Source organism: Typha latifolia, chromosome 2 (assembly GCF_019914945.1).
Source record: "Typha latifolia isolate L0001 chromosome 2, TyphaL0001v2, whole genome shotgun sequence".
In the NCBI taxonomy this organism is placed as follows: domain Eukaryota; kingdom Viridiplantae; phylum Streptophyta; class Magnoliopsida; order Poales; family Typhaceae; genus Typha; species Typha latifolia.
The window spans coordinates 8,246,377-8,267,884 of NC_133087.1; the positions used below are offsets into that span (position 1 = coordinate 8,246,377).

Genomic DNA, 21,508 nt, shown 5'->3' on the forward strand with positions numbered 1-21,508 from the left:
AACTTCTTTGTTGAAGAAAGACTCTTTTAGATGGACAGATGAAGCCACTACAGTCTTTGAAAATCTGAAAACAGCAATGACGACGGCATGTGTTTTAGCGCTTTGTGGAATGTGAAGCCACTACAGGACTTCACCAAATAGTTCATTGTGGAATGTGATGCGTCGGGAGTTGGCATAGGAGCTGTATTAATGCAAGGAGGACATCCCATTGCCTATCTTAGCAATGCTTTATCATAAAAATCTCAATAATTATCGACTTATGAGAGAGAGATGTTGGCAATTCTGTATGCGGTGACAAAGTGGATGCCTTATTTGATCGGTAGATGATTTATTATACGAACCGATCAAAAAACTTTCCATACTTTATGGGACAACGTATACACACTCCGACACAGCAGAGATAGGTCACAAAATTGCTAGGGTATGATTATGAAATCCAATACAATAAGGGAACGAAAAATAGAGCGGTAGATGCACTATCGTGCCAACACGATACCGCCGAGCTTGCAACCTATTCTTCTCCTACCTTTCCCTTCCTTGACGAGCTTAGGTATGCATATATATCTGACCCAGATGTTTTGAGGTTGTTGCAGGAGGTGATGGATGATTCGGAGCGCCATTTAGAGTGGCAGAATCGAGATGGTTTGCTACTGGATCGCGGATGTATTCGGGTGCCTGGAAATGATGGATTGTGACAGAAATTATTGGAGCACTTCCATCAAACTCGAGAGGCTAGTCATGAAGGTGTCTTAAGAACTTATAAGAGGATATCTCAGAGTTGCACGTTGTAGCACCCAAACTCTAAATACGTGCATGGCACGAGCCTACATGACACGTGCATGGTACCTGACCATTTGGTTAGTTACTTACAAATAAATAAACCTATATCAACATCATAATTTTATCCATAATACTTAAACTAAAAATAACTCAAGTTTAACTGTCAACAGCATATAGATAACCCTACTTGGTCCCCACACAGGCCACAACACATCATCAAGAGCTTTTCGCAACTACATATACACAACGGTGGTATATATATATAATTATACAAGTACAAACTCACCTGCCAAAATATAAGATAATGATATATACACACTTTGGAAGATGTCCACTAATACATCAGACAAGATAACTTATCTAGCATATAACACTAACCACACTCTACTCTTCACTCGTCGACAAGGCCTTTAAGAAAGTATCCTGCTTCACTCGTTCACCTGGGTTGTTGGAAAGGAGAAAATAAGGAGAGTTATCAACTAAAGGCTCAGTGAATAGACCTTACCTTGAATTAGTGAAGCCAAACAGAGAGTAAATTATGTATTGAATAATATGAATTAGAAATAGCATCATGTCATGAATGAATATGTGAATGTATCATCAATAATATAAATGAACAGTAGATAACATGTCATGACTGATAAAAGTATATAATCCTCGACAATGAGTAAACAAATTTTCATGTTATATCATCATCACAACTCTCTCAAACATGACACATGATACATGCCGACCATGACCATGCTATGATATCAAATTCAACCATATGTGATGCATATTGATCACTCGATAATCAGGTAACCAAATGATAATGAAATCATATGCATTTCTCAACATCACAATCATCACCGACATCTCGGTATAATATCATCATACTATACCAATATGCACAGTCAACAACCGGTACTCAGTCTCAACATCATGCCCGAAGGCTCCGAGCATACTCTGCCATCCGCAAAGAGTATCTCAAATATAACCATACCCTGCCATCCGCTAAGGGTATCAGCATCCATCTAGACCGAGCACCCTTCTAGCTTATAGAAATCTCGTGAGGATAACTCGCCACATATGCCCTAGCGAACGACATGTGTCTGAATGTCTGCTGCGCACACAGACTAATGACCTCAGACGTAAGGCCAATAGGATCGCGACTATGTCGAGCAATCAATCATCCACCAAGCGCGTCCTAAGCCTCGCACCCACTCGGGTATCCTCACACTTTCTATCAACTATCCTATCAATCACATTTCATATTTTCCTTTTAAATGACAGATCATATGCATATATCTAGTACGATAGCAAGTCAATGCATAACAAAAATTTAGGTGGAATATGAATCAAGAGAAAATGATGCAATATAGTCTCCAACTGTATCGTCAACACATGCATACTCATGCTAATCTATTACATGCATACTAATGCTACAGATCAACTCGGTATACAATCATAACAGTAGAATAATCTCAAATCATCTCTATATATATCACCAATATACTCATATTCCAGATCTGCATAATCAAATGCATGATAAAACATGCTCGATTGTAATCATCTCTAGATAAAATCATATAATCATCTTGGAGGCCAAAACATGCATGTACATAATATATAATATAACCTAATTTGAGAAAGACGTCTAGGGGATAAGACTACTCACCACCATTGCAAATACCAAACAATCACTCGCTCACGTTGCTACGACAATATTCAAGCCTCGATAGCTAGGTCCATAGGGTCTTGAACAGGAGGGTCGGGATCTGAAATTATTTATAACAAATAATGTCAGTCTTTCTATTCATTAAAATTAACTCAGCAAGAAAGATAGTTTCTTATTGTAATTATGTACTCTTTATTTCTATATTTGTTTTATTATTTATTAATTATAATTATATTATTTAATAGTGTATTTAAAATATAATTTATCTGTCTATTACTCTCCTTGATAATTAAGTTACTGTAAATAATTACGTAAGAATATACGTACATAACCCTAATAATTACTATTACCTACTTAGGATTAAAATAGTAATTTATATTGCAGGTATTTTGCTAAACATGATATATTTAAAATTATATACTAACTATGATATAATTATATACATTAAATTAACTAAGCTAAACTAATTGTGCATATATATATATATATATATAACTATAACTATATATAGTGCTGGGCTCAGCCCAGCACCATGCACAGCAAGGCGCTGGGCCAAGCCCAGTGCCTAGCGCTGCAAGGGCGCTAGGCCAAGCCTAGCATCACTTGTAGGGTGCAGTCAGAGGAGAGAAGGGAAGAAGGAGGAGGAGGAAAGGAAGAAGAAAGAAAAGAAGAAGAAGAAGAAGAAGAAAGAAGAAGGAAGAAGAGGGTCGGGCCATGGGGGAGGGGTGCAGCCGTTGGTGGCCACTCAGCGGCCGACCTCTCGCTGACGGCGCAATCCTCTGGCGGTCCCGAGAGGAAGCCAACAAAGAGAGAGAGAGAGAGAGAGAGAGAGATGGAGGCTCACCGACCCTAGTGGAGGTGGCGGCGGTAGTGGGTAGAGAGAGAGAAAGAGAGAAAGGTGAGAAAGAACCCGAAAGAAAGAAAGAGAGAGAGAGAGAGGAAGAGGAAGAAAAAGGAGAGAGGCAGTGGGGAGGGAGACTGCGGCGGTGGTGGCGGCGAGGCCGCACCGCGTCAGCTGGCTCGGCCAGGTTGGTCGGGCCAGCGCTTTGGGCACGTGGCGGCCAACCCAACTGTCACTGCATGGCACGAGCTGTCGTGCCATGCAGTGAAGGAATTTATTTTTTTGTTACACATGTGGCTAGGATTGAGGCGGGATATGAGGATTTTTGTCCATGCTTGCGAAGTCTATCAAAGGGCTAAGGCAACCACATTGAAACTGGTTGGATTAGTTCAGCCTTTACCTTTACCGGACCGTGTTTGGGAAGACATTTCTATGAATTTGATAGAGGGTCTTCCGTTAGTACGTGGTTATTCCGTTATCTTTATGGTGGTTGACAAATTGAGCAAATATGCGCACTTTTCGGCATGGTCACATCCGTTTTCAGCCAAGTCGGTGGCTGAAATTTTTGTGAGAGGTGTTGCTCGGTTACATGGCATGTCACGTACGATTGTCTTGGATTTTGATTGTGTATTTATGAGTGATATTTGGACGGAGTTTTTCAGATTGTAGATGACTCGATTGAATTTCAGTTCGGCCTACCATCCACAAACAGACGGCCAAACCGAGGTGGTCAATCGAGGCATTGAGCAGTATTTGAGGTGCATTTTTGGAGAGATGCCGAGATGTTTGTTAGAGTTCTTACCGTGGGCGAAATGGTCTTACAACACGGCCTACCATAGCAGCATTGGCATGACTCCATTTGAGGTGGTGTATAGACACATGGCTCTGACGTTACATGCTTATGATCTAGTGGCATTTGCAAATCGAACGGAGGTGGACTTAGCGTTAATGGATAGAGACGCTCGCATTGAGGAGGTTGCGTGCTCATCTTAAACTTACTCAAAATCGCATAAAGCAAGTTTATGATTGTAGCCATAGAGAGCAAAAGTTTGACATCGGCAGTTGGGTGTTTGTGAGGGTACAGTCGTATCGACAAGTGATGCATAACCAAAAGTTAGCTCATTGCTACTTTGGTCCGTTTCGGGTGTTAAAGCATATTGGTCCGGTTGCATATCGTTCGGAGCTGCCGAAGGGGTCGAGAGTGCATCCTGTCTTCCATGTTTTATTACTAAGTAAGCAAATTAGAGATCAAGAGATCGTTGGATCAGTTCTACCGGAGCCATTGGAGGAGATTGAGATCGTAGAGCCAGTTTGTGTACTTGTTAGACGTCGATGACGACATAGTACTTGATATATGTATGTGACTCGTTATCGTACTGGATATATGTATGTGATCTATTATTTAGATTGACTCGTTATGTATGTGATCTATCTTGATTCCTGTTCCACCTAAATTTCTATTATACATTAACTCGTTATCGTACTGGATATATGTATGTGATCTATCATTTAGAAAGAAAGCATGAAATGTGATTGATATTATAGTTGATAGAAAGCATGAGAATACCCGAGTGGGCGCGAGGGTTAGGACGCGCTTGGTGGATGATTGATCGCTCGACATAGTCGCGATTCTATTGGCCTTACGTCTGAGGTCGTTAGTCTGTGTGCGCAGCAGACATTCAGACACATGCCGTTCGCCAAGGCATATGTGGCGAGTTATCCTCACGAGATTTCTATCAGCTAGAAGGGTGCCCGGTCTGGATGGATGTTGATACCCTTAGCGGATGACAGGGTATGGTTATATTTGAGATACTCCTTGCGGATGGCAGAGTATGCTCGGACCCTTCGAGCATGATATTGAGACCGAGTACCGAGTGTTGACTGTGCACAGTGGTCTAGTATGATGATATTATACCGAGATGTCGGTGATGATTGTGATGTTGAGAAATGCATATGATTTCATTATCATTTGGTTACCTGATTATCGAGTGATCAATATGCATCATATATGGTTGCATTTGATATCATAGCATGGTCATGGTCGGCATGCATCATGTGTCATATTTGAGAGAGAGTTATGATAATGGTATGACATAGAGATTTATTTATAAATTGTCGAGGATTATATATTTTACCAGTTATGACATGACATGTTATTTATTTTTCATTTATGTATTATTAATGAACATTCATATACTCATTCATGACATGATGCTCTTTCTGATTCATATTATCCAGTACATGATTTACTCTCTGTTTGACATCACTGATTCGGGTTAAGGTCTATTCACTGAGCCTTTTGCTCATGACTCTTTATTTCTTTTCTAACCCTCTCAAATATGTGGTACATGAAAGCAACTTAAGATATTTTAAGAAAATATTTTAGAGCGATGATGAGGTGAGCTATAGATGTGAGACGGTATAGATGATAGTTTATATAGGATTTTGAGTTGTACTAGTATTTGATATTTGTACTCTTTTATATTAGATGATGAATTGGATAATACAGGTCGAATCATAATGTACTCTTATATTAGTCATTTTAGTTGTATCTTGATGGTTTGTTGTGGCCTGTGTGGATCCTGTCAGATTATGTAGTGGTTTAATGTATATTATTGTGGACTGGGATATCCATATATTAAGAAGTTTATTTAGTTAATAGTATGATTTATCAGGTAATGAATTACGTGATCATGGATAGGTTAGCATGTGTTATTTGATGATGTCATGATTATATATGCACAGGAGAGTATCTGTGTGTGACGGGCCCCGCCCGACTTGTCGCGTGCGCCGCGCATGCCGTGTGGGCGTGCACGTGCCCGTGCCGAGCAGGGACATTACATTAGCAATGAAAAACAAAGTATATCTAGCTTGCCGCCCTCATCTCGCCTGCCGCCCTTTATCTACCCACGCCATTGGGTTGATTATCCTAGTAAAATAATATGATACTTGCTAGCAGGAAGATCCCTATTTGCTGCCAGGATTATCCCCAATTTTTTCAAGATATTTTCTTTTATAACTTTTGTATTATGTTTCTCACTACTTATATTGATGTTTGGTATGAGAATCTCACTTTGTACTTCTCTCTATTTTCTATTTTAACTCTTTATGTTCTCTGTTGTTCTTTTTGACAGGGTCATAATCTTTGGAGAATAAAATAAAAGGCTTAATGTTGTTTACATATTTCAAACTATTTGTAATTTTAAACTTTATTTTCATTGTCATAGAATTGTAATTTTTATGTTGTATGAGTTTTGAGTTAAAAATAGATTATTTTGTTTGTATAATACACTATTTATATGGTATAAATTAATATATTGAATTTTATATAGGGTAAACGGGTTAGACGATTCATGTTATCGGGTTAACACGGCCAGTTTATTAAATGAGTTAGATAGATCGTGTCGTATTACCCATTTAATAATCAGGTCATGTTTGTATCTACCAAATGCAACCTATTTATTAATTGGATCGTGTTCGTATTAGAGTGACGTTGACCCAACCCGAATTTGATCTGACTCGAACCCGCTTAACCCGACCCGATTGACACCCTTAATTGTGTATTACAGATCTGATGGCATAATCAATTTTGTTACTTTAATTCATTTGTGGAAATCACAAGGAGAACAAAATATTTGAGAGAATAGACAAAAAGCATAATACATGAAATAACTTACAGAGATATAATTATGAATCTGAAAAAGAGAAACAACCTAATATGTGATAATAACTATATAACATTAAGTATATAACTATGAAAAGGGACAGAAATATCAAACTATGTTAAATAACTACATAATAACTTCTAATAACAACATAATACTTTCTACTAACTATGAAAACCTTCTAACAATAACACAATACCTTTTATTTGGGGAGATTAGATTTAGATAGCATGATCAGTAAAAAAAGAAAAAAGCATGTAATACATTGCAGAAAAGACAGTCATAGTCCAGTGAGCAGTTTTCAGGTCTATTTTGCGGTCTTACTATCTATATTCACATATTACGTGATTTAAATGTAGAATAGATCAAATAAACATTCAACAGAAGTTTATGCAATGTAATACATAATATATTTTTACAGATCATGCTACCTAATCTGCCCAATTAGAAGGTATTACACTATTGTTAGATGATATTTTACTTTTGTTAGAAGGTCAATAGTTTTAGAATGTATGGTATTGCTATTAGAAAGTCTTTCGGTATTATAAGGTACTTCACTATTATTACCGAGAATTCCATGTGATATAAGGTATTGCTAGTTAACATAAAAAGGAAACATAATCCATTAATTATTAACGTAATACATTAATTTTGTATTAGGTTTGTTTTTTTCCTTTGACGGGAGGAAAGAGGAGAGAATTTTAATTAATATAGAGCATATGCATATTCAATCGGTTATGAAGTGCATTAAATGTATGTCATAGTTATTTTATTCACATCGCACTAAATGCTGCAAACTTCTCTAGTCTCATCCCAACAGAAGGATAGTTATGAAAGGAATACTAAAAATTTCTTACCATGCAAAAACAATAAATTAAAATAAAATAAAAAATTAAAAGTGGACCTTATCCTCTACAAATGAAAATGCAATGAATTCTCATTGCAAATTTACCCTAATAGAATGGTAATTTGGAAAGAAAGCAAAGAAAAAAACTTAATCTGTAAATGAAACTAAAAGTGAACCTCACATCTAAATTCGGAAATGCACTAAAATTTTATTGCAAACTACCAAAAAGAAAAGAAAGGGGCATGGCCATATTTAGTTATTCCTGAGATAAAACGGATGGATACTGGTAAGCACAAAAAGGCTGCACCCATGGCCCTTTGGCTTAACGAGGGTTGTGACTAGTCACCTTCTAGGGCTATTTTCGTCTTTTATTTTTTATTTTATTTGGCATATATAAAGGCTTGTAATCATCTTTTATGGGTTAATGAATATTTTGAAAGCTTTTGCCTATTGAGTGTTTGTTGGTGGATTCCAACGTCGGTGGATTTCGACATCTTGATTGGTGGATTCCACGGGTTTGATTATTTCTCCCTACTTTTTCTTCTCAATTCTACAATCAAAACGTTATTCTACATCAGCTTTGGTATCAAAGCAGATCGTTTTCTAGTTTATGGACACTCCACCGCCTAGATTTTATGCAGCGCCTCATCTATCTTTTCTTCGTCAGATCAATTGCTCCAGAAACACCAGATCGCTACAAGATCCGTCGCCCGATAACATTAGGATCTGGATCCGAGTTACGCGAGGAGATCACCCTCAAGGAGGAAAACAATAAACCATTACCATCATCAAATCTCCACACAAAAAGATAATCACAAGTAAGCTTTATTTAATAGATTTTCTTTCCCCATTTTATATTAAAAAAAAAGCTCTCTAAAAAAGAGAGAAAAAAAAAAGAAAGAGATCTCAAAAATGAAAAACAAGAAAGAAAAAAAATTCCGAAATTCAGTTTATTTGTTTGATCTTTATCTTTAATTTTAAATTTCAAAAATTTTGAAATTAATTTTAGAAGAGATTTTTTTCGTCTTTTCTTATTTACCTTTCCTTAATTTTAGGAAATTAGTTTCTATAATTTTAGAATTAATTTCCATAATTTTGGGGATTAGTTTCCAAAATTTTAGGGATTAGTTTTCATAATTTTAGGTATTAGTTTTCATAATTTTAGGTAATAGTTTCCATAATTTTAGGGATTAGTTTCCACAATTTTAGGGATTAGTTTCCATAATTTTCAAAAATTAGTTTTCCTAATTTTAGGATAAATACCTATCTTATCTACTTTCCTAACTTAATCCCAACCAACCCAAAACCTAAACCCATTAACCCTCTAGCCTAAACCTCTCCTCATTCCAAAACCCAAAGACCACTAACCAACTAAGCCCACCAGCCTAGCCTAACCTAGCCCATATTTTAGCCTTAGTGAATCGGCAGAAACCTACACAAAATCGACCTGTTTACCTACAACCCAATCCAAACCCATCGTCATCTTCCTCCTCTTTAGCCCCAGTTGTCACTCACATCCATCATCCCATCTTCCTTTGTTCGCCGACGTTACTACCGACCTCCACGGACGACGCCGCCGCCGATTTCCATGGCCCTTACTCTGTCGTGCCACCATCTTCACCACCACCGCTGCCCCTGTAGCCATTACCGCTGCCGCCGCTACCACAGCCACCCACTGCTGCAATTTCCAGCCGCAGCCGCCCATCCGCAGCCATCTTTGCTGCTACGACCACTGCTGCCACTTCCCCCGCCCCTACCGCAGCCCATCTTCACCGTCGCTGTCGCTCTACTATTGTTGTCGTTGCAGCCCCTGCGCAGTCCTGCCACTGCTTAGTCGCAGTCGTCGCTGCCATTCTTGCAGCTCTCTGCCACCGCCGCCGCTGTCCCTACCACCGCAGCCGTCGCCACCGTCGCTGTTGTCGAATTCTGGCCACCGTTATCATGACCACCATCTACAATGGGCATGCAACATTCGATAACATCCGTCCTTTTTTTACTGTTATTTGTTAGTCTTAAAATAGCAACTGTCTTTCTGTTGGTGTGGATCATAACCATATTGAGCATGTTATTGTCTGCTATTGCCTACTGATTTATATTGCTTAATTCATTTGTTTTATTTCAACAAACGCTTGAGCCTGATATTGCTTATCTACTTCTTTTTGTTTGTTACAAAAAAAATTAATATTAACGGTAGAACTAGCTAGGTTAGAGGGAAAGTCTTGACATATCTGCAGTCCCCGTCTCGATCTCGGGAGCTTGTACTACTGATTTGCAATTTTTCTTGCGAGTCTAACTAGCTCTTACTGAAAACTTCATAAGTGCTTGTAGCTTATTCTACTTATTACTCCCTTATTGTTCGATGTGATCTCTTGGCTTGCATATCATCATTCATTTATTGCATTTCTTTCTTTAGTGGTAGAGACACTTTATATGAACCTTCGTAGTGGTAGGAGAGTCTCTCACCCTTCATCCCAGTCTATTATGGAACCCAATACCATGGAAGATTTTCGTCGATTTTTACAAGAGTCCCTTGAAACCATTACTACCAAATTGGACGACTTCAATGCTCGTCTTGAGGCTATTGAGATGGGTCGTGACCAACATGGGTGCCACGCGTGCCGCTCCTAATGTCGAGACCCATCGATAGGCTCCATACTACCCTCACCACGAGAGAGGTCCTGAGAGAGAACCCCATAGGCAAAATTATCGTGAAGATACATTTGATTTTCATAATAACAAGGGGTTTAGAGGCAATGTCGCCTTTAGATCCTGACTGGCTCCGTAAGATGGATCATTTCTTTGAGTGGTATGATCTACTAGAAAGCCGACGCATTAGATGTGCCCAAATGAAACTAGTTGGCCGAGCTAAATTGTTTTGGCATGAAATGAAAGAAAAAATTAAAAGAAAAATATTTGCCACATTCGTATCTTGGTGACCTTTTGGATCAATGGAATAATTTTAAACAAGGAAATAGGCTGGTGAGCGATTATGTCTCCCAATTTGAGGAATATATGCTGAGGTGTAATGTTGTGGAGGATGAGAGGATAACACTGAGTCGTTTTAGACGTGGCCTTAACGACAACATTTGAAGAGAGTTAGTTTTCCGGGAGGTTACCTCCTTGGACCAAGCTTACACTCTTGCGTTGAACTACGAGATAGTTAATAGGCAACAATTGCCTAGGCGACCAATTGGGCGCACCCCTCCCAGTTACGCACCTGCTGGCGTAAAAGCTCCACCACTATTGGTACCTACTAGAACTACCCAAACTGCCGCACATACCCAACCTAACAAAGGGAAAGGGCCCCTCCATGAAATTGCACCTGTTAATGACCCCCGTCGATGTTACAAATGCAGACAAGTTGGTCATGTAGCCTCAAACTGTCCTTGAAAGGCCCTTTATCTTGGAGAACAGGACGACATTATCGGGGAAAATGAGCTCAATGAATAAGTTTATGAACATGACCCTGATGATGTCCAAGATAGTGATAAAGATCGTGATTATGGAGACCATACTGTTGGTGTCATTCGTTGCGCTTTAACGAAACCCCGGCAGATCGACAATTGGCGAAGGAATGCAATATTCCACACTTACATTAAATGTGGGACTAAAGATTGCAAAGTCATCATCGACAGTGGGAGTTGTATTAACTTCTCTTCTAACGTTATATCTCGCCTGGCGTTAAAGTCTACACCTCATCCAAATCCTTATAAGGTATCTTGGGTAAATGATCATTCCATTGCTATAAATGAGAGATGCCTCGTTCCTATCACTTTCCTTTCTTATAAGGAAGATGTGTGGTGTGACATTGTGCCGATGGATGTAGAGCATATCATTTTAGGCCGCCCTTGGTTATTTGATCATGATGTAACTATTTTTGAGCGTTTCAACTCGTGCTCTTTCAATTTTGAAGGTAAAATGATTAAGATAAATCCTATGCGCCCTAAAATAATTAATAAAGATAATAAAAAAAATGCTCCAAGTAAAAAGGGTTTGCACATAATAAATTCTAAATAATTTTGAAAAGGAAGCAAACCAAGGCTCTATTGTGTTTGCCTTGGTGGCTCGTGAAGTTGGGAGCACTACCCTCCCCTCCATCATCCGACGAATCTGCTCCTATACTAAATGAGTTTCAAGATGTGTTTTCGGATGATCTGCCGGACCAATTGTCTTCTTTACGCGATATCCAACATGCAATTGACTTTGTCCCTGAAGCGTCTCTCCCAAACTTGCCACACTATCGAATGAACCCTAAAGAACATGCTAAACTGCAACATCAGGTAAATAAACTTCTTATGAAGGGTTTCATCCGCGAGAGCCTAAGTCCTTGTGATGTGTCTGCCTTGCTCACGCCAAAGAAGGGTGGGTCTTGGCGTATGTGTGTCGATAGTCAAACTATCAATAGAATAACAGTCAAATATCGTTTTCGCATTCCACGACTTGATGACATGCTTGATATGATGGCAGGAGCTTTAATTTTCTCTAAGATCGATCTTAAAAGTGGTTATCACCAAATCCGAATTCGCCCAGGCGATGAATGGAAAACTGCTTTTAAGATGAAAGACGGGTTGTATGAATGGTTAGTAATGTCTTTCGGTTTATCAAATGCCCCAAGCACTTTCATGCGTGTTATGACACTAAGTGCTTCGCCCATTCATGTGCAAATTTCTTGTGGTGTATTTTGATGACATTTTGATTTATAGTCGATCAAAAGAGCATCATTTGGACCATTTTCGTCAAGTCTGTTTAGCGTTTCGTGCTGCTCAACTCTGTGGCAATAGGAAGAAGTGTTCTTTTCTTGTCGATCAAGTCATCTTCTTAGGATTTGTGGTTACCTCAGAAGGAGTCCACGCTGACCCTGAGAAGGTCAAGGCAATTGTTGATTGGCCGGAACCACGAAATATTCATAATGTGCATAGCTTTCATGGCCTTGCTACTTTTTATCGCCGCTTCATTCGAGGGTTTAGTACTATCACGTCGCCGATCACTACTTGCTTGAAGAAAGGAGATTTTCATTGGAGTAAGGCAGCAAATAAGGCTTTTGAAGAGATTAAAAAAAATGACAATAGCGCCTGTAATGCGTCTTCCTGACTTTTCTAAAGCTTTCGAGGTGGAATTTGATGCCTCAGGCATCGGGATCGACGGTGTCCTTAGCCAGGAACGCCATCCTGTTGCCTATTTCAACGAAAAACTAAATGAAGCTAAGCAAAAGTACTTCACTTACGATAAGGAATTTTATGCGGTTATTCAAGCTTTACGCTATTGGCACCATTATTTACTTCCGCATGAATTCGTACTTTATTCCGACCACGAAGCTCTTTGATTCCTAAATTCTCAGAAGAAACTAAATTCGAGACATGCTCGTTGGATCGAGATCTTACAGGAGTATACCTTTGTACTCAAACATAGAGCTGGGGTTGAGAATAAGGCGGCTGATATGCTTAGCCGAATGGTTAACCTTCTGTCTGCCATTAGCATCAAAGTCACTAGGTTTGACAAAATGAATGAAGATTATACAACTTGTCCGGACTTTGGCGAAATCGTTCTCACTTTGCTGACTGATCCGAACTTAGATTTGGACAGTTATTCCCTCCAAGACGGTTACCTGTTTAAGGCTAACAAACTTTGTGTTCCCCGTACGTCCGTGCATGACTTCCTTATTTGGGAGATCCATGCCGGTGGCCTATCGGATCATTTTGGACGTGATAAGACCATTGAGGAAGTGGAGCGCCAATTCTACTAGCCAAGTCTCAAACGTGACGTCACAAAATTAGTTGGTCAATGTAGGACTTATTAGTTAGCAAAACATAGAAAATAAAACACTGGACTTTACACTCTGTTACCTGTGCCTGATCACCCGTGGTAGGACGTTAGTATGGATTTTGTCCTGGGCTTGCCTCGCACATTTAAAAAACATGATTCAATCCTCGTGGTTGTGGATCGCTTCTCTAAGATGGCCCATTTTATTCCTTGTGCTAAGACCTCTGATGCATCACAAGTGGCCAAATTGTACTTTGCCCATATCGTCAAGTTATAGTCTTCCAAAAACTATTGTTTCCGACCGAGTTGTTCGCTTTATGAGCTATTTTTGGAAAACCTTATGGCACATGGTTGGCACAAAATTAAAATTTTCTACTGTCTATCATCTTCAAACCGATGGTCAAACTGAGGTTGTTAATCGTAGTCTTGAAAATCTTTTGCGCTGTCTCGTGGGTAATCATAACAAAAACTAGGATGACATTCTTCCTATAGCCCAATTTGCATATAATAACTCCATTAATAGGTCTATTGGCATGAGTCCATTTGAAGTTGTTCATGGTTTTAAAACACGCAAACCTCTAGATCTGTTGCCTATGTCATCTCATTCTAGAGTCTCTGAGTTTGCCGAAACATTTGTACATCATGTTCATTCTTTGCATCAAGAGATCACTAAGCGAATTGAGGCGAGTAATCACTATTATAAAATATGTGCCGACTTGCATAAACGTGTCAAGGAGTTCGATGTTGGAGATCATGTTATGATTCGTCTCAGACCCGTAGTGCAGGACCTTTCCAAGTTCTGAAACGTGTTGGTGCTAATGCTTATGTCATTGATATTCTCTCTAATTATGGCATTAGTTGTACTTTTAATATTGAGGGTCTAGTGGCCTACCATCCACCTATGCACATCCCTATCGAACCTTATGCTATATCTACTACCCTTCCAGACATCCTTGCTGTGCCACCTACCACTTTTCTTTTCCCATCCATATCATAAGAAAAGATAAACGATATTTTAGATGATCAAATAACATCTACTACAGAAGGAGGGGTTCATCGTTTTCTCGTTCGATGGCACGGGCGACCAGAGTCTGATTGTACGTGGATCACTCGCGAGGAGTTACAATAGCTTGACCCTGACATTTTGGAGTACTATCAGAGCCACTCGACTGGGTCAAGTTTCTTCCACCCCGGGAGAGTTGGTAGGGATACCACTTTTTGTCACGTTTATTCTCGTAAGCACAAAAGGGATGCACCTATAACCCTTTGGCTTAACGAGGGTTGTGACTAGTCACACCTTCTAGGATTATTTTCGTTTTTTGTCTTTTATTTTATTTTGCCTATATAAAGGCTTGTAATCATCTTTTATGGGTTAATAAATATTTTGAGAGCTTTTGCCTATTGAGTGTTTGTTAGTGGATTCCGACACCCCGATTGGTGGATTCCACAGGTTTGATTATTTCTCCTTACTTTTTTTTCTCAACTCTACAATCAAGACGTTGTTCTACATCAGATACCCTACAAGTTACAACAAAATGTATCAGAACTCTATTAGTACATTTTCACAACCTTCAAATAGAATGCAGCTTCTAATAAGTATATTAATACATCTTCACAACCTTGCAAAACCCTAAATGCTTCATTTCAACCATTATGACCTCAACATAATGTTCAAGTTTCACGGACAGCCATATAATCTATAGCTAACCGAAGTAAACTAGTTTTTAAATCTAAAGTGATTCTCAACAAGTATATGACTACAATCAATCCAAATACATATCAACTATTTTTTGACCCTAAACAGACCTAGATAACAACTACTTCGATACAATGAATCAAATATAAACTACACTCAAATTATACAAATATTCCAACCTACAACAGATCAATGAATCTTCTAAACTCCACGTAAGGACTTTAATGATCCAAGAAATATCATTCGAGTCAACATTTCCTTCTACTCAAATTGCTCTTGCAGCAGAAAACATAGACGGTGAAATTCATCAAGATCAAGACATGTTTCTGTCAGTACTTCCAGTTTTGCGTAAGAGTATAAAAATATTGGACCACCATAGATGGTAGAGACTGATTGCAAGACAGTAGAAAAGTAATAATTCAAAGTTCAACAAAGAAGAAAGGATCACAAGGAGGAAAAACAATCCAAGAATCATATACAGAATTGTACATTTAATAGCATTTCATTCACTTGCAAGAGGTTTTAATAAGTGGTATTTCAAATGTATTCCCAGATACATAGTAGTCATATTTCTTGCTTTTCTAAAGACCGAACCAGGTAAAATAAAGGGACCATGATATTACTTTGGTATGTCTATTGACAGTTTTACTAGCTAGAACCATTTTAAAATATGAGTTACAAAGTCTAATTTTTAAAAGTATATCAAATACAAATTTTTAATTGGAAACATAATTGTAGATAGAATATCTTATTTGCATTTTGAAGACTCAACCGATCAATTAATAACCATGAGAAAAAGAAAAGATTTCTTACTCTGTTTTCATTTTAAAAGACAAATAGTTAACGAACTAAAATATCTGATCCTTTACCTCTAAAGAATTATGTTTGTGCTCTAATAGAATAAGTTGATTTTCTATTTAGATTAACAGATTTCAATCCTAAGGAAATGATGTGATGGAAACAGGAGTAATTGCTACAACAGAAATTTAGTCAAACATAAGAAAGAAATAACAGGAACGATATCCGGTTAAGGTGGCCTTACATCACGATTGATTTGATCTGTTAGTGAGTACAAGATAAATAACTCGCTTCAGGTTTAATGAGAATCTACAACATCAACAGATACTCAAACAAATCAACTATCGAAAACCTGAAACCACATTGTTCACCATGCCAAAGAACAATAGTTGCATGGCGCATCCAAATATTGGTTGATTCTTCCTGAACCTATTGCCCTCCCATCATTTACCGCATCCTCTTCCCAACTTATACATATGACTCTCATCATATTCTTCCTTGTCAAATACATTTCCATTACCCTCATGCCCCAGCCACTAGCTTCAACCTCCTAATACACAATAGATGGGGAGAGCCAATAAGGCAGTAGCTTTGAAAATCCGATAACAGCATGTTGGTCGTTTCTTCTACAACCTTAAATTAGAAACAAGCTTTCATCCTAAGTTATTCCACAGAGTCTAGGGTTTCAAGATATCATTACTATCATAAGCAGAATGAAGTTTGGCATTAACTAAGATGTCTCAATACAAGGAGAATAGCAGAAAAGAGGTTGAGCTTTAAAATTAATTATAAAAACTAAAATTTTTGAAACAACAAAATTTAGGAAAAGAGAATTTTAGAGGGGCACACATAACAAAATGATCTGACTTTATATCAAGAACAGGTCAAGGAACAAGTACCTGGAAAATCCCAACAATGAGTACCATGTCTAACTTTACTACTTTAACTCTCCTCTAGATCTAGATTTCTTCATTATACTCTTTCTCTTCTTTGACACGTTCTCCTTCTTCTCTGACATTTCCCTCGACCTCTTTACTTTACCCACTTCTTCTGCGTCGGCTTGTTGCTGCTCTTCTCCAAATTCGTCCACATTATCTTCTTCCTCGAGATCCAATCCAGACACAGCCTGGTAAATAGGCAACGCCAACGATTCAGTCGCCTTGATATGCAACGACCTCACATTAGCCCACTTCCTGGGCACGTGACCGGCAGCCCCGTCGATCGCCTTGATCACGTTCTCAATAATTTTATCCCTACCCTGCGACGCTCGCGCTATCCTGATCCCGGTACATGTTCCGGCGCGGAACTGTAGAATTGTCGAACCGCACACCTCCAGGAGCTGCTCCGCCCACGACTGCCGCGAGAAGTTGATCGGCACGGCAGCGTTCTTCTTCTTGAAAAAGCTCTTGCCGAGGAGGCCGGGTAGGAGGGGGACGATGCGGCGGTCGGCGAGGAAGAGGTCGTATTCGTCAGGGAGAGCGCGGCGGGCGTCGACGGAGTTGTAGACGGAGCGTAGGTCGGAGAGGGAGAGGATTTGCGCGACGGGGAGGGAGAGGTCGCGGACGGCGTCGCGGGCGGCGGGAGGAGAGAGGTGGGAATTGGGGCGGTCATCGACGAGAAGGCACGTAGAGGAGGAGAGGAAGGAGTGGGGAATGGGGAGGCGAACGGGAGAGAAGCGGCCCTTGTGGGGGATCTTTTTAAGGGTTAGGATAAGGTAGAGGAAGTCATCATGCTGGTGGCGGCGGTGGTGATGGATCCACTTGAGGAGTGCGGCCACGGCTCTCTCTACTGCAGCGCGCTGGACCCTGGAATTGGCTTTCGGTTGGTGAGTGGAAGACATTGATGCAGAGAGAGAGAGAGAGAGAGAGAGAGAGGCAGAGGCCTTTAGGATGAAATCGACCGGAAAAGGCGTGTTTCAAATTGAGGGGGATGCAGTGAACTCTGAAATAAGCGGAATTCCATTCATATCGTCTCTATATCTAGGGTTTAACGGATTCCATCGTTCCAACTAGGGCTGTCAAAAAAACAAAAAACAAAAAACAAAAAACAAAAAACAAAAAACAAAAAAAGACGAGCTCGTGAGGCTCGAGCGAAGCTTTAAACGAGCCGGGCCAAGCAGGGTTGATACTTTAGGCTTAAAAATATAATCGAGCTGACCCCAGCAACATTGGCTCGCTCGAGCTCACCTCGGTACTATATATATATATATATATATATATATATATATATATATATATAAATCATTGGATTTTAGATCTAATCGGATAATATGATTTGTATATTATATAAAACACTAGTCTAAAAAACCCATTACCCAAAGTCCCATAGTTTCTCCCAGCTAAAACCCTGTCTCCCAGCTCAATCTCATCGCCACCTACTACCGTTGCCGACACTGGTTTGTGCTATCCTCAGATGATGTTTATATCATTCAAATTTTTGCTTGAATTCAGTGTGCAATATTGGTTTGTGCTATCTGTAGTTGTATTAGATGTCTGATAAGTGCATATTTAGTATAACTAATGCTCTGGGATTACGAAGATTCATGAGTTGTGAGTCTATGTAGCAGTCTTCATAAAAGTTTAATGTTAGAAATCTTTTGAACAGTAAATCTTCTGCACAAGAACTGGAGCATATAAAAAGCTTTAGCTAATTCTCATGTGCCTTAGCATTAATTTCTTTTCTTAGATCAAAGCCTGCACAAATCCAAGTCGTAGCTTACTTGAATAGACTAATTTTATTTGCTTCGTGTTAATTTTATTTGTAAGATCAGTCTATTTTATTTATATATTAATAGATAATTTTATTTGCTTTTTAGTGACCTCTAAACATATCATCTACATGCATTTAAAATTTCGTTATTTATCTCAACAATCTGTCGCGTCTCCAATTGAGTATGATAAAGATTTGAGTACTGATAATGTAGAAAGAGAAGAAATGCAGATAGAAAATGAAGTAAGAAAATGGAAAAAATTGTTTTTCTGGTCCGGAAAGTTTTTGACAAAATTGAGGTATTAAAAAATAAACAAAAAGTGACTATATATATATATGCAAGTATTATCAAAAGTTATATATATATATATATATAGCTGCCCTGCACCACCAGCGCCATCGGCCACACTAGAATCACACCCCGCCCCCCCCAAGAAAGGGCTGAACTGACTAGAACCACTGGCAAAGCACCACCTCCCACTATGGTGGAGCTCCTCTGCCATCTATTCCAACCGCTTCCATTATTGACGCGATGCCAAAGAAGCTCCAGTGGCCGCCTCGACATTGTCTTCTAAAATAACCCCTAGACACACGTATGTATCTAAACACTAGGCAAAGATATTTTTCGTTTGCTTAAGTAAACATTAGACAAAATATTAAAAACGAAAGCAGAGATGTACGCCAAGATTTTAACGTGGAAAAACCCAAACGGGAAAAAACCACTGATCCAAACTCGGATCAAAACCAATCACTAGAATAGTAGCAGTTACAAGACTGACTCACAACACAACCTGTCGATCCAAACGACTTTATTCCTCTCAGTCTTGCTCGCTAGAACCCACGATTCACTACTTCTCGTGATTGAAGTCCAATCTCAGTAACCCTCGAGATTGATCTTTCGTCTCGATAGCCCTTAAGACGAAAGATTAAGATTTGTAGATGAGAAGAGCCTTGTGAGTTGAAGAACCAACGTAGCCTCCAAAAAGTCTCCTTGAATAATCTTCTTCAACCCGTCAAGTTAGGGCAACACTATCCTTATATATCATCTCCAAGATATAGCCAAATCCAAGTTATATTCGTACTCATGAAAATCCAATAAATTGCAAACTTCATAGGTGCGTTCGAACGCGGCCCGTGTGCGTTCGAACGGCCTGACTTGATCTCAGGTGCGTTCGAACGGGCCCAAGTGCGTTCGAACGCAACAGCTTGAATTCTTCAGGTTGCGTTCGAACGCGTTTGTGAACGCGGCTCTCGCTGTCTGTGTGAACACAGTGCCCGCGTTCGAACGCGTTTGTGAACGCGACTCTCGGTCTGTGTGAACGCAGTGCCCGAGTTCGAACGCGTTTGTGAACGCGGCTCTCGGTCTGTGTGAACGCAGTGCTCGCGTTCGAACGCGTTTGTGAACGCGGCTCTTGATCTGTGTGAACGCAGTGCTCGCGTTCGAACACGTTTGTGAACGCGGCTCTCTGTCTGTGTGAACGCAAATTTCGCGTTCGAACGCGTTTGTGAACGCGGTGTGAACGCGACGGCTTTTCTCCAATGATCTTGCAATTCTTCACACTAGAGATATTCTAGACTTGAGTAAAGCTTATATACATGTAAAAATACACTTATAATATTTTGAACACAATTGCCAACAATTAAAAACCTAACAATCTCCCCCTTTGGCAATTTGTGACAAAACAACTAGGTTACAAGATATTACAAAGACTTCAAACTCAGCAACCAACAAGTCTAGAGTATTTTGCATATCAATCCCTGCAAAGAAACATATACCAATCCAAGATCAAGTGAAAATAACTTGAAATAAAAAAAATCAAAACACAAGTTATCACAAGAGCAAAAATTTAAACAGACAAAGATTAAACACACGTTATCACAATTACTTCAAGTTAAGTTCAAATGCCAATGACACTAAGACAAAGCAAGGTTTCAACATTAAGAAAACTCCACTAAACTCCCCCTATGCCCATACTCCCCCTACACACCTAGACACCTAAACACTAAGACACTATCTAAGACACTCTCCCCCTTTTTGGCACAAATGCCAAAGACTAGGAACTCGGAGGAAACTGACGATGAAGAATCGTCAACACGGAGTCAAGAACAGTCCCCTGACGAGCTTGCTCAGCTCGTAATTCATTTACTGCCGAATGGAGATCCTGGACTTGAGTACAAAGCTGATCGAAACGGTTCGAGTTCTGAGGTAACTCCCCCTCAGTGGGAGATGAGTCATCGACAGAGCTATCATTAGAACTGTCGAGGTGTGATGACCGACCAGCGGTGGAAGAGGATGGTTTGAGAGGAGACAACTGGTCGTGAGCTTGACTCCACTTAAGAGTTATCCGATCCAATGGTTTCTGCGAAGTAAGAGAAGGTTCCGAAGCATCGACTCGCACCCCACTTTGAGTGCACAGATTTGTAAGAAAAATGCCAAATGGTAATCTCTCATGAGGTGCTTCTTTCTGTGCAGCTGAGAGAATCGAATCATAGATCACGACAGCTAAGTCAATAGAGACACCCGATAACATGGCATGAAGAAGGAACGCACGATCGAGACTAATACTGGAATGTCGAGTCTTGGGTGTAACATTGTACAGACAAAAGAGGTGAAGCATGCGAGCCACAGATGTCAGCTTTGCATGCGACATCATGTTACCTTTCCAACGTTCCCCTTTGATCAGGACAGTACCGGCATATTCATTGACATCAGGAAGTGGAGCAGACGTTGGATACTGGTACTCACCATCAGGAA

General features: G+C 39.6%; 1 protein-coding gene across 4 annotated transcripts; it reads right to left on the reverse strand.

Annotated features, from left to right (window-relative positions):
• Nucleotides 1-991: 991 nt before the first annotated feature.
• Nucleotides 992-18,207, reverse strand: LOC140780938 (uncharacterized). Of its 4 annotated transcripts, XR_012107603.1 has the most exons (3): nucleotides 16,944-18,207; nucleotides 2,438-2,537; nucleotides 992-1,220 (listed from the first exon to the last, which is right to left on the reverse strand). XR_012107603.1 is itself a non-coding variant. In XM_073126662.1 (2 exons), the coding sequence occupies exon 1, from the start codon at nucleotides 17,882-17,884 to the stop codon at nucleotides 16,982-16,984; it is 903 nt and encodes a 300-aa protein (XP_072982763.1). In that variant the 5' UTR covers nucleotides 17,885-18,207; the 3' UTR covers nucleotides 1,165-1,220; nucleotides 16,944-16,981. The 4 variants fall into 4 exon arrangements, 3 of the variants coding, with proteins under 3 accessions (XP_072982763.1, XP_072982761.1, XP_072982762.1); XM_073126662.1 differs by lacking the exon at nucleotides 2,438-2,537 and having other exon boundaries at nucleotides 1,165-1,220; XM_073126660.1 differs by lacking the exons at nucleotides 992-1,220; nucleotides 2,438-2,537 and adding an exon at nucleotides 16,269-16,594.
• Nucleotides 18,208-21,508: the final 3,301 nt, after the last annotated feature.

Excerpts from the sequence above, each read along its gene's own strand:
- LOC140780938 (XM_073126662.1), bottom strand. The coding sequence starts at position 17,884 with ATGTCTTCCACTCACCAACCGAAAGCCAATTCCAGGGTCCAGCGCGCT.